The sequence below is a fragment of the Anabrus simplex genome, chromosome 14 (genome assembly GCF_040414725.1).
Source record: "Anabrus simplex isolate iqAnaSimp1 chromosome 14, ASM4041472v1, whole genome shotgun sequence".
NCBI classification, from domain to species: Eukaryota; Metazoa; Arthropoda; class Insecta; order Orthoptera; family Tettigoniidae; genus Anabrus; species Anabrus simplex.
The window spans coordinates 20187195-20202140 of record NC_090278.1 but is presented as its reverse complement, the minus strand read 5'-3'; the positions used below and the strand labels follow the sequence as shown (position 1 = coordinate 20202140).

At 39.5% G+C, this 14946-nt stretch overlaps 1 protein-coding gene across 1 annotated transcript in view; it reads right to left on the bottom strand.

Annotated features, from left to right (window-relative positions):
• Nucleotides 1–14946, bottom strand: part of LOC136885208 (zinc finger protein 397-like) — a 112725-nt gene that overhangs the window by 30278 nt on the left and 67501 nt on the right. The window contains exon 5 of the mRNA XM_068230261.1: nt 3093–3421. Coding sequence (XP_068086362.1) covers nt 3093–3421 — 329 coding nt within the window. The remainder of the gene's footprint in view (nt 1–3092; nt 3422–14946) is intronic.

Genomic DNA, 14946 nt, shown 5'->3' with positions numbered 1-14946 from the left:
CAGACGGTCGAGGCAATGGCAGGCCATCAGACTCAAACTTGGTATGTTCGAATCTGGCTCAGTCCGGTGGTATTTGAAGGTGCTCGACTACATCAGCCTCGTGTCAGTAGATTTAATGGCATGAAACTGAAATCCTTTTTGACTAAACACCAGCACTTCAGCGTCTCCGGAAACCGTAAAATTAGTTAGTGGAACGTAAAGCCATTATTTTCATTAATATTATCAAGGTATTCTTTCACATATTTTTAAATTTATCTGATAATGAGGCATATAATGAACAAATTCCTCCCAAAGTAAAAAATAAAGCAAGTAGATGAACACCTGATCGCAAAATTTTAGGAAGCTTATACCACTGATGGCAACGTTTCATTTGATGAGAACCCCCTGTTACGGAAAGGATAGCTACGGCGGAAAGTTTACATACCAAGAAGACGCTCGCGTTTCAGAATGGAATCATACAAATTATGTGAAACAGAGGAGGGTACGTAACAAAATCTGCATCCGTGTGTATCACAATAAAGAGCTGTACAGAAAAAACACTGTGAAGACTACAAATACTGTACATATTACCTATATTTTAGTGTAATATAATTAGTGACAATTATGAATAGCACGCATACAAACTGGGAACTTCAGAAGCTATAACGAACATAACAGATTATTTCGTATCATGTATTCCATTTAAATATTTTAAGTACATGGAAACCTTTTAAATCTAAAATTAACATGCAGAGAAAAATTTACTTCCAGAAAGAAATTTTTAGTGAACTGCCTAAAATATTTACGTACACGTTATTGTATAATCGAAAACCAGAACTCTGTCATTGGGAAGAAACAAAGTCGGTATCACAGTCTGAAAGCACTTAGTACATTCTTCCACAAGGAAGTCAAAAATTAAAACAGTACGATTTTTAACAATTAGATGCGCTATAATCAAGTAAATATTTCGCAGTGGCCTTCTTATTGATTTTAGTCCAAGATTGTCTTTGAGCAAATAGTTACGTATTTTCTCCAATCAGGGAAATCAATCCCCACCTGGGAGTGAGCCAGTTTAACGAGCTCCCAGTTTAAGGAATTATATAATATGATTCTCTGAACAATTTAGAGCATTACTGAGCACGCGTTTGCGTTCACACCTGTGTTCGTTTGCAAGTGAACTGTTACACTGACTTTCTGGCTGATGGATTTGCCACAGACATTTCACCAGTATGGTTTCTCGTCGATAAGCGTCCGCATGTATTTCAGGAGTGCATTTTCCGCAGTGAACAGCATGCTACACATACTGCAGCTGTCTTTCGTCTCATCGGTATGAGTCCCCATGTAGATGCAAGGTGGATTTGCTAACTGAAGAATACGCCGGAGACATTAAAGCGGTTTGACTTCAAGTCTGTAGGCGACTGCTATCGGTGAGGAGATTTCTACAAATACTGCAGCGATGGGGCATTTCGCCCGTGAGAGTCCAGAAATGGCGTGCTAGGTGGACTTCCTGGCTGAAGGATTTGCCACAAACATTATATCGGTGTGGCTTCTCTCCTGTATGAGAGCACATGTGACGTGTCAGGCTGACTGTGGCCGAAGCAGATTACAACAGATATTGCAGCAGCTTGGCTTTACGCCGGTGTCAGGCTCCATATGATCTGTTAGACCGACTTTCTGCCTGAAGGAGTGGCCTCAGACAGCAGTGTGACTTCTCGCACGTGTGAGTTCGTATATGGACTGTTAGATGTACCTGCTGGCTGAAATATTCACCACAGATATCGCGCAGAGTGGCTTGTCGCCCGTGTGAGTCAGCATTTGAACTCTTAAATGGACTTTCTGGCTGAAGGATTTGCCATAGGTATTGCAGCATTGTGGCATCTCGCCCGTATCACTCTGGATGTGATCTGTTAGACTAACATTGAGGCTGAAAGATTTAACCCAGACAGTGCTGTAGTGTGGCTTCTCGTCTGTGTAACCCCGCACGTGACACGACAGACTGACTTTAAGGCTGAAGGGTTTACCATAGACAGGGCATCAATGTCGCTTCTCGTCTGTGTGAATCCGCATGTGACGTGCCAGACTGAATTTATGGCTGAGGTATTTACCACAGACATTGCAAAAGTAAGGCTTCACGCCCGTGTGAGATTGCATATGACCCATAAGGGATACTTTCTGGTTAAAGGACTTGCCACAGATACTGCGACAGTGTAGCTTCTCACCTGTGTGATTACGCAGGTGGACTGATAGATTGACTTTCTGGCTGAAACATCGTCCACAGACATTGCAAGGGTGTTGCTTCTAGCCCGTGTGAGTTGACATGTGAACATTCAAATGGGCTTTCCGGCGGAACGACTTCCCACAGACTTTGCACCATTCTGATTTCGCGCCCGCGTGACACTGCATGTGTCTTGTCAGATGTACTTTGCGGCTGAAGGATTTTCTACAGAGATTGCAGCATTCAGGTTTCTCGGCCGTGTGACTGCTCATGTGATCTACCATATCGCCTTTGCGGGTAAAGGACTTACCGCAAACAATGCAACAATGTGTCCTCACGCCTGTGTGTATCCGCATGTGAACTTTTAAATCGCTATTGCGGATGAAGGATTTACTACATACAGGACAACAATGAGGCCTTTCGCCTGTGTGAGTACGCATGTGAACTGTTAAATCACCATTGCGCATAAAGGACTTACTGCAAACATTGCAACAATGTAGTCTCTCTTCTGTGTGTATCCGCATGTGAACTTTTAAATCGCTATTGCGGGTGAAGGATTTAACACAAACATCGCAACGATATGGCCTCTCTTCTGTATGTATCCGCATGTGAAGTCTTAACTCGCTATTGCGGATGAAGGATTTACCACATACAATGCAACAATGAGGCCTTTCACCTGTGTGAGTCCGCATGTGAACTGTTAAAAAACCATTGCGCATAAAGGACTTACCACAAACATTGCAACAATGTAGTCTCTCTTCTGTGTGTATCCGCATGTGAACTCTTAAATGGCTATTGCGGATGAAAGATTTACCACATACACTGCAACAATGAGGCCTTTCCCCTGTGTGAGTCCGCATGTGAACTGTTAAATCGACATTGCGGATGTAGGATTTACCACAGACATTGCACCAGTACGGCTTTTCGCTCGTGTGAATCCGCATATGGACTGTTAGGTTGTTTTTCCTGCTGAAAGATTTGCCACATTCATTGCAGTAGTGTGCCATATCACGCGAGTGAATTTGCATGTGATCTCTCAGAACACGTTTTTGATTGAAAGATTTACCACAGACAATGCAACAGTGCAGCTTCAAGCCCGTTTGGGTTTGCACGTGGACTATTCGGTTCAATTTCTTGCTGAAGGATTTGCCACAGATATTGCGCCTGAAACAACCACCAACGTCATCCGCAGGTTGATGATCTGTGCAGCTTACCTCGGGTCTCGGTCTGGAGTCAAAAAATGAAAACGATGTTACCAATTATTTAAAGTCAACTCCGCTACCACTCTCACACAAAGGAAAAGCTCCTGAACATTCGACTCACTGAAATCACAAGCAGAGAAGTCATTTCTCAGGAACATTACATTCTTGAGGGTAAACATCATCTGAGGTCGAATTCAGGGTATAGTAAATTTTAAAAGCTCTCACTTGTTACGAGGACATGTTGCGCTTTTTCTCTCGGGTCACATTATTACGCCCAAGAAACTTCTGACGATACAGGAATGTACGAGCTCGTAGAACGCATTTAAAGAAGGCATGAGAAGAATTGGTCTAGAATAAAGGAGAAATACAAGTTCTTTAATCCGGAAAACATTTATGTATTGAAATCCGTATACGTCTGTCCTCCAATGCCTTGGAAATTTGATCTTGTTCAGACTATAGCAAATCATTTATAAATATTATTTACTTTCACGCAAAAATACGTATTGTGTTTGTACATTGTTATCATACCAATGCAGCATTTTATTATATCACAGTGTTGTTATTTCTAATTACATAGCTTTCTTGTGCAATAAGATCCGACACACTGTAAATGTAGGACGGTAGGTTTATACAAGGAAGTTCGTACTACTACCACGTATTACATCAACCTACGTCTTAATTGCTGTCTCTAACAGAGGCCGCATGCAATATAGATCCAACTAAAGCTGACGAAATCCTCGAATAGGTGAAAGATAACATCTAGATGATGGCTCTTTCCCCAACACTCATACTTTAATTTCACCTACAGATACTTCTGTCTTAGATATGATGGCGACAAGGAATATGGCTTAGGTTGTAGCGTTTTATAACAATGTTCTGATATCCTGAAATAACTGAACCCAAATTCAAGCCATCACGTCCTTAAATATTCTTACGAGTGTTCCCTTAACACTACACGTGAAAGGTACATGAAAATCAAGGCTAGAATCAGAATTTGAGATGATGGGACACTGAATTGAACCGTAGTGGATACTGCTGACATGTAAAGGAAATAATGAAATTCATTTTATTTCAAAAACTTAATGGACCATGTGTTATTTTAATAGAATGATAACATCGCTGAATGGCATCCAAACCTATGCATGTGTCTCCCCCTCAGGATGGTTCTAAATATCCTAGGAAGGACGAGCGGGAAACACAAATTTCTTGGCTAAAGGTGAGATTCGCCTGCAACAGGCACATTGGAAAAGTCGATCACCCAGGAGAAAATTCATCATAACGTGAAGTGGGACTTCCCAATTCATAATGTATGCACTGAATTCAAATGTACCGGTGGAATGCATGACTTCTCACAAGCAAAGTAGTGGGAGGCTCCAACATTTGTTGTTACTGCACTCTTAGGAAAAAATAAGTGGACAAATAAAAGGGGGTCAATGATTACAGACGAGACAGACTAGACCACTTGATCATCACACAAGGTATTTATATTGCCACCACAAGACAGCACGGGGCAGAAAATACGACACTGATTTGCATGTCATACGTATTGTGACATCACGCCAAGCAAAAAGTTGATTACTGTGCGGCAATTCTTCTTTACGTGATTACGCGATTTTTGCGACAAGTGATTTAACAGGTTCTCAATTAGTTTTTCAGTAAAATGGTATTTCGTTTTGTATTCATAAATATTTTCCACGAACCATTTAAACTGCAATAACACGTGCCTCGTCCCAGGTGACGGATAGGGGTTCCCCACCGCCCTACCGGCAGTCTTGAGCGAAATGTAATTCCCCTCGTAGACCAAACACACACAAATTTCTTAATGGCAACTTTGGCTGAGATGGAGACGTTCAGTACGAAGCAGTTGGCAGAAGAGGTACTCGACCTTTCTGGAAGTTAATGCAGAAACGAGCGGAGGAGGAGGGCTGCAAAAGGCGTCAGTTTATGTCCGGAGCGACATAACTACCTGCTGTCATGAGCTCGAAAACTCTTTATAACAAGCGAGCCGTGAAATAACTGAATAATGGAAATACGTCTCATGGAATCCGAACCAAGCCCAGGGCGTCCCCTGGAAGGGACGTCCAGTCAGCGTGAAAATTATGCAAGGGCTACCGTCGCATGGGCTGTTAAGGTTAAACAAGCGAGAAGCCCCATTTGTATCGCATCACTGAACTGCGTTTGGACGAAGTAGCCACAGCACTTGAGAGAAGGCATATGTACGGTGCAGGAGAAAAGATGGGGTGCAGTTACTTACTGATGTACAACGGAAACTGAAGAAAATTAATTGTGTTGGCATTGTTATATTAGCAAAATTATGTGTGTTTAGTCTCTGAGGTGCAAATGTATGACAATCGCTTGATGTAACATATCTACGTCCGGGATAGAAGGAAAATAAAAATTTTCAGTGCAACGCTACACAAACTGGCCTGCGCACGGAAAGCAAAGATGCCTTCTGGGCAGTGCTTTACAGGAAAACCGTTGACTATCTTCTTGTTGCTTGTGATATGAATGGGCGTCAGACGGAGAAAGAAGAGCACACAGCCCACTGCGGTCATGGATATGGACAGAAGAACGATAAAGACAACCAACGAATTCCCGACAACGCACAAAGTGATCATCGCAAACAAACAGTTCAAAAAGCGTGATATCTAGGCAGGTACTACAGTGGCTCCCATCCGACTCACAATGACTAAATCCTTGTGAGACGACAGAATCTCAGAAATGTTGCAGACAACTTCACAGGAAATGGACCGAAATGGAACATGGTGGCATCTGAAAGAGGCCGAAGTTGTTGCAAAGAGACCAGTGCCACCAATCACCACAGTTGAAGTGAGCCGGACTGAACTGTAAGACGCCACATGCCATATTCTTGGAACAACTAAATGAGGGCGACGACGACGTATTGGCAATGACACGTGGCTTCGGAGTGACAATGTTAAGGATCCAGTAACGTTGAAGGAACAGCTGTTCCACAAGATTCTGGCTCATTGGAATGCCTACAAAGCAGCCAGTAGTAAAGAGAAGGAGGTCACTGCCAAAAATAAAACCAACAACTATGCAGATCTATATGTGAAACTAGACATACGAGAATATGAGCGGGATATTTAACAGCTAGCCAAACCGTGGCATCATGAAACGGAACAATTCAAACGTTTTTACGGCATCAATAACGTAATAGACAATTTGCTACTCGACTGGCGGGAAGCGCGAGAACTTTGGCGGAACTACCTTAACAAAATTTCAATCTTGGAATTTCCGTATCTATCAGTCCCAATCACCTCCGCTCAAAATTAAGGGAAACCCTGCCTATTTTTATAATTACCGCCAGATCATACTTCTGATCTACGCAATGACAGTTTTCGAACAAATCCTCGACAACAGGATTAGCGATTTAGCCGAAGTTACAACTAGCCAAGCTGGATTTTTTGTAAAATTGTGGCACAATCGGAGCAATTAACATCGCACGGCTGTTTTGTTGAGACACTGAAAAAAGAATAAGATAATAAGAATAAGAGGCTTCATCTCGACATTCTGGACCGTGAGAAAGCCCTCCATCGGTACCTCGTGACATATCTGGTCAGCGCTACAAGAAAGTGGCATTCCAGAGCACCTTGTTGAGAGGGTACAATTGCTCTACGTAGAACCAGGGATTTATGTTCAAGATGCCAAAGGAGCATCTGATGACTTCCGCATAACTGTAGGAGTCCACCAAGGCCCTGTCATATTACCGCTGCTGTTCATTCTTGTGGTGGACAACAACATATCAGACCTGCACAAGCCAATACCATGGACACTTCTCTATGCTAATGATGTCATTTTGGCTGTAACGAATAAGCTTGATCTGCAGCGCCAAACAGAAGACTGGTACAATCGACTAGCACTATACGTCCCGCGCCTCAACAAAAAAATAAGACAGAATACATGACATTACATCGTCGAGAATTTGGAACCATGGATGTTGGCGGTGAAAATTTAGCACGAGTAGTGAAATTTAAGTATCTTGGCTCCACAATCTCTGATGATGGCCGACTTGGTGATAAAGTCAATTTAAGATTACACAAAGCCTGGCTGATGTGAAGAATGACAAAGGGCACCCTTGCGATCGTGGGATGAAGAACAATCTGAAATCAACTATCTACCGAACTGTTATCTGTCCTGTCGTTTTCCACAGCAATGAATGCTGGCGAGCTACAAAGGAGGTAGAATGTCAACTATGCGTCATGGGTACAGAGATACTTAGGTGGTTGACATTACAAATGATATTATTCGGAAATGTCTTGGCATTGCACCAATCCAGAAGAAAATTGAGAAAAGCCGTTTGTGCTGGTTTGGGCAATTGTTGCATACAGAGTATAATATATTGTGAATGTCAGCATATACACAGGAACTAAGCAGTAAGAGGCACAAGGGATGAACAAGAAAGCGAACGACAGATACAGTGCACAACGACCCGAAAGCTGTGAAACTACATACAGGCACGGCCTGAAACCGATATAACTGGAGACAACATATCACAACACTGGACCCTTCCACGAGGCAGGACTAACACTAAAGAAGCACACTAAGAAAAAGCAGATTGATGGGTATTCTATTGTAATCTGAATTATATTTATTGTCTCACTGTTTACAATTATCTTAACAACCATTGGAATGGTTTTAGCTTCAATCTTATCTAAAAACTATTAATGATCTAGAAAAAAGATCCCCTTTTGAATGTGGATTTGACCCTAAGAGTTCAGCACGACTCCCCTTCACTGTACGATTTTTCTTAATCACAGTAATCTTTCTCATCTTTAATGAAGAAATTGTCCTACTTCTCCCACTTATTATTACCATATATGATCAAATATTGCATCATGGTCAATTATTAGTACATATTTTTTATTTATTTTATTACTAGGATTATATCATGAATAAAATCAATGTGCCTTATAATGAGCATATTCGGGTTATGTTTAATTATAACATTGAATTTGCACTCAAGAAGTACTGATCCTCAATCTACCTTATATAAGAAGCCATGTATTGCAATCAGTTTCGACCTGATCTTAGATGATTACATCCTTATTTACTTTTAATAGAAACCAAAATAGAGGTATATTACTGTTAATAATATCATTGAAATTTATTTCCAATTTAAGAAATGTGTGAATCAAATTAAAGCTGCTAATTTTTTTACTTTCAAGGTATAATTCCATTAACATTTATCAATTTATATAGTTTAGGTAAAACACTACGTTTTCATTGCATAAATAATATATTATTAATATTTATAAATACTTAAAATTAAACAACTTCCCCAACATCTTCAGGGTTGTGCTCTAATATAAGCTATCTAAGTGTAAAATCAATATGATCAACGTAGTCATTCATAAAACAAAACTAATTAAATAAATCTTAATGCTATTATTCTGTCAATATTGAAGCACTTGAGAGTATTGAACAGACTGATTATAACTTATTTGACCCCCTCTAAACTTCAACCTTGATCAATAGTCTTTAAGACTTGCTTCCAAAGAAATGAAGGCAAATAACTTACCCCATAGGTTGTAATGAAAGTTTTAAATCATATTGAAACTAAAAAATTGATAATATAAATACCCTCAAAGATAATAAATTATAAGACAAAGAAAAATTAGAAATTTTATATCCTAATCAGGCCCCTAAAATACTCACAATTAAAGCTAACAATTTTAAAGTATTTCGAAAACAAATTATAGTAGGTAATGAAAATATAATTCATCTTAGTATACACCTCCTAAAATTGCCATTATAACTAACATTAATATGCTCCTTAACATGATTCATCCTTCATCATTTAATGGGTGGAATGATGTAGAATTAAATTCATCTGACATTGAATAGTAGACTAATCGCAATGAGTAAAATACTGTTAAACCTGTAGGAAAAAATATAAGAAAAAACTAAATATATTAAAGTAAGATAAACCAACAATCTCTAAAATGAAATCCTTAGAATAAAATCCGGCCAAAAAAGGTATACCACGTGATGCAAGATTAGAAATGTTAAAACACGCAGCCGTTAATGGTATCAGATCGCAAATATTTCCTATAAACCGAATATTTTAGGAATCCTTTATATTATGAATTAATGAACCAGCACACACAAATAAAAAGAGCTTCAAATAATGCACATGTTAAAAGATGAGAATAGCCAATTAGGGAAATCCTATTGCTAAAATTCTTATTATTAAACCTAGATGACAAAGCAATAGTCCTTTCCAAATCAAATTCAAAATAGGCCCCAACCCAGCTATAAACATAGTAAGCCCGGCCATACGTAAGAAGAATTTAGATAATCACGTATCAACAAGTGCTCTCTTAGATTGAATTGACAAATATACACCTGCCGTAACCAACATCGATTAATGAACTAAGGCCGATACAGGAGTTGGAGCAGCTATAGCTGCTGGTAACCATGAAGAAAAGGGAATTTGAGTACTCTTAATTATAGCAGCCAATACCACTATAGAACTAATCAACATTATAGTAAAAGAATCCTTACCAAAACCTAAATATTATACATAATTTCAACTCCCATATGTTCTACATACCCAATTCGTTTTGATAAAGATGTTAATAGACCTGCATGATAAGATTTAACTTTTTGATAATAAACGACTAAACAATAAGAAAAAAGCCTATTCCATCCCATTTTAATAAAATTCTAATTAAATTTGGTCTAATAATTAAAACTATTATCAACAAAACAAATATTAAAACCAAAAATAATAAAATGATTAATAGTTAAATCACCATCACTAAAAAAACACCAAAGATGAAATGAATAATACAAATCCTATAAATAATAGTGATATTCAATCAAACAAGAAAAACATAACAACTCAACTTCTATTTCAATTTAACACCTCTCACTCAATGAAAATTACTAATTCATGTATAATACAATAATTAAATTTACTGATATAATAACTGAAAGTAAAAAACTCAAGAAACAAAAAGACAATGAACACAAAATGGTTTAAAGCAGTTTCCTACAACTTTGCTATCACAAACCAACATTTTTATTAAACTATTTAAACATAATCACAAAATACACAAATCTCCCTTTAATCTTTAAATATTTAAAGGTAGTCAATGGAGTAATAGTGAAATAAATTCACGACTATTGAACCCATGACCTTACTATATATATAAACGGATGTGTGTTAATGACACATCTGCTCCTAAACCACTGGAGTAATCTCAATCAAATTTTGAACACTTATTATTTGCTATCTGGAGACGAGCACTGTGGGGGTAAGCCATCTCTAGCCCCATTAGGGGAGGGGGTCAGGGTGTTTAGATATAAAAATACTGGAAAATAGTGTCGAATCCATAGTTTTCGGGACTACTGGGGTGAACAGTGATACTCCGAATTTTTTATAAGTACAAGTTCAGCCCCTTCGTCATGGGGGGGGGCGAGGGGGGAGTGAGTTATAAAAATAATCAGGAACAGTGTCGAATCCACACATTTCGGGGTCGCTGAGATGAACAGTAACATTCAGAATTTTTAAAGTCACGGTTCAGTTCCCCTTTTTGCGGTGGGGGTGAGGGGAGAGTGAGATATAAAAATCTCAATATAAATAAAAATGTATGTGTGTGTGTAAATGACACATCTGCTCCTACACCCTGGAGTAATTTCAATCAAAAGGTGAACACTTATTATTTGCTATCTGGAGACGAGCACTGTGGGGATAAGCCACCTCTACCCCCCTTAGTGGTGGTGAGTCAAGAGATTAGGTTTAAAATAATCGAAAATAGTGTCGAAATACATAGTTTTCAGGGTCGCTGAGGTGAATAGTGACATAATGAATTTTTGTAAGTCCAACTTCAGCCCCCTTTGTTATGTGGGGCGAAGGGGGAGTGAGTTATAAAAATAATCGAAAATAGTGTCGAATCCATATTTTTCGGGCCCGTTGAGATGAATAGTAACCCTCCGAATTTTTTTAAGTCTAAGTTCAGCCCTTTTGCGGTGGGGACCGAGGGGGGCAGTGAGATATAAAAATAATCAAAAATAGTGTCAAATCAATAGTTTTAGGGGTCACTGAGATGAATGGTATCACTCCGAATTTTTTAAAGTCAAAGGGGGGTGGGGCTAGGGGCAGTGAGATATAAAAAAATTTTGTCTACCTATCTATCTCCTACCCTATTATATATATAAAATGGATGTGTGTGTTTAAATGACACATCTCCTAAACCACCGTAGCAATTTCAATCAAATTTTGAACACTTATTAGTTGCTATCTGGAGACGAGCACTGTGGGTGTAAGCCACTTCTATCCCCCTCAGGGGTGGGGGTCAGGTGGGTCAGGTATAAAAATAATTGAAAATAGTGTCGAATCCATAGTTTTCGGGGTCGCTGAGGGGAATAGTGACACTCCGAATTTTTTTATAAGTCCAAGCTCAGCCCCTTTCGTCGTGGGAGGCGAAGGGGGAGTGAGTTATGAAAGTAATGAAGGAAAGTGTCGAATCCATACTTTGCTGGGTCACTGAGATGAATAGTGTCACTCCGGATTCTTTTAAAATCAAAGTTCAGCCCCTTTCGGTGTGGGAGGCGATGGGAGAAAGGTATACAACAGTAAACGAAAAGAGTGTCGAATCAATAGTTTTCGAGGTCACTGACATGAATTGTGAGACTCAGGATATTTCATAAGTCCAAGTTCATCCCCTTTGGAGGGAGGGGGAGTGACATAAAATTAATCGAAAATAGTGTCTTATAGTTTTCGGGGTCGCGGATGTGAATTGTACTCCGGATTTTTAGCATCAGGAGACAAACCTCGTGGGGATAAGACACCCCTGGAACCATTTGGGGCGGGGGGCGAGGGGGTGAGATATAAAAATCAAAAGTAGTGTCGAATTCATACTTTTTGGGCTCGCTGTGATGAATAGTAACGCTCTCGAATTTTTAAAACTCAAAGTTTAGCCTCCTTTAGGGTGGGGGTGAGATATAAAAATAATTAAAAATATCGAATCAATAGTTTTCCAGGTCGCTGAGATGAATAGTAACATTCCGGATTTTTTAAAGTCCAACTTCAGCCCCCTTTGGCATAGGGGGTGAGAAAGAGGGACAATAATTTGTCTAAAATGATCGAGATAATGAACGTGTGTATGTTCCAGTATGACTTACAAGTATGACTTACTACCTGGAAAATATACTGTGGGGAGTAAGACGCCCGTAGATCCACTAGGGAAGGGGGTGAAATGTAATCCATATGAATAACAGAAGTCAGTATGGAGCGATCTGTATATACTGTACTGCATATATATATATATATATATATATATATGAAGGCATAAAAATGAAAAGAGACGTGAATTACTTAGACACTCCCAGAAATCACAGAAACTGAAGACTTCGTACCAGACAAATTCTCAAAATTCTCTGAGAGGGATACGCGGGGAGTTTCAAATCTGCATAAGAACGCAGTCGGATATATTTCTCTAAAATTATAACCTATAGGTCTCATGGGCTTAAAAGTTTCCCGAGAGTCCTCATTTTTAATCCCTCCCCATATCAAGATGGCGGCACAATCTGCCAGATGAGCTAGAAAATTGAAATTTGGCAAAATTATAGCTTTTAGCCTGTAACCGACGGGAAATTTACGAATGTTTACATTTTTTATTTTTAACCCCGACAAAAATCGAAATTTGGAGGCAATTTTAATGACGGTGCAGACCTACCTTTTGAGATATTTGGTGGCTAAACGGTAAGTCGTATCGCAAAGCGGATGGCACGATCTCATTTAATTTGGAGTGATCTACAACTTTGTTCCTATGGCTGTTTGTCGTATCCCTATCCCTTGTACGTTAAATTTTCGTCTATTTCTGAATTTGCCTAAATTTTGCAATTTGTACACGCGTAACTGATGGTCTGCATCACTTATACGAAAGACAGGATCGTCAAATTCCACACGAATATCGGCCCATCCAGTAGCCATTTGTGAGCTGAATTCCATATTTGGAGCTGTCACATAAGTATCTAAAAAGTACTCCATGTTTGAAAACCTTACACAAATTTCACCCTATTCAACGTTTCTAATACAACCTTTACCTTTAAATACATGAGACACGAGGAAATATCAATAGGTCCAGCCATTTAGATCTCTAAGTGAGGCCGGAGGCGTCTTATCGTACAATTCGTTTTTCGATATGATGCACCGTTTAGCAGCAGATTTTCTGTAAATGAAGGTGAACATGCATATACTTCCGTATGTTGATCTATATTTATTCATAGAAGTCGATTTGTAGCGATCTAGAAGGGGCGTGTCTGCCATTGTAATTAATACTTTACAAATCAGTAGTGACTGTCAGAGGAGGGCGTCTGCTATTGTAATCAGTACTCCCCACATCGAAGTTAACAGGCAGTGGGAATGGGGTCTTCCTCCAACTCCTGTGTACCATTGTCATGACTAATTCCCTTCTCGATTTGACTAGCATAAGGCAAGGGAGCATGCAATTTTTTTCAAAATTCCTTTACCCGATTCTGGTTGTCAGTATGCAAAGTTGGCCCCTTGCAAGGGTACCAACCATTATAAACAAATTTACCCATCAAAATGTGACTGACGTTACGCATAGTGAATTGCAGTAGACAAGTGTAACTGTCGTTATTATCACAACTCCGCAACTCGCACTTAACATTGGAAACAGCGTCTGCGGACCTCCCTATGCTGTTCCTCGGATAACACCAATAGACATGCAATTTAAAAATCTTATTCACTTCATGTGCAGTCATTTACTTCGATATCCATATACAACGTAGAATACCACAGCAAAGCATGGCTACATTTGCTAGTATTCACTAAAACAAGAATAAATTCCAGAATTTAACATACAATGTTGGCTATAAGCATATAAATACAATGTGTGTACTGCTCTAAAAATGATGATGAGGATGATGCTTGTTGTTTTAAGGGGCCTAACATCAAAGGTCATCGGCCCCTAATGGTACGAAATGAAAGAACAAAAATTGCAAAGGCATCCACTGACCAAAATAAAAATAAAATATGGCATGAAGAATGAATGGATGGACAGGAACTCAACAAAACACAAAACAAACAAACAAAAACCAGTGGATCGGACTCAATACAGATCGAAAATAACATTATTACCGACCAAGGAACCACTTATAAAGCACAATGATGCTTGGTGTCTAAAGGGGGTGCAAAATCCACGTCTAAGGCCCCACAGAATGGTACATGTCGCGAGTAAAATAGAACCATGGTATGTGTCATGTTGAGGTATTAATCAGAAGTAGCGAAGACTCACGGTGTTCCACAAAAGATGGTACTACTCACAAGTATTGCAATACGTACAAGTAACGCAGACCTATGGTGTGTCTCACACAATGGCCCAACTCAGATTCAACGCAAACCGAGAAGGTTCCCCACCTAGGTGTACTAAACACGGGCGCCGGTATTCCCGTGGTGTTCCTCACATAGTGGGTACTAATCACAGGCAACGCAGACCCACGGTGCTGCTCATATAGTGGTACAACTCACAGTCTACGCCCAGACCCGCGGTGTTGCAC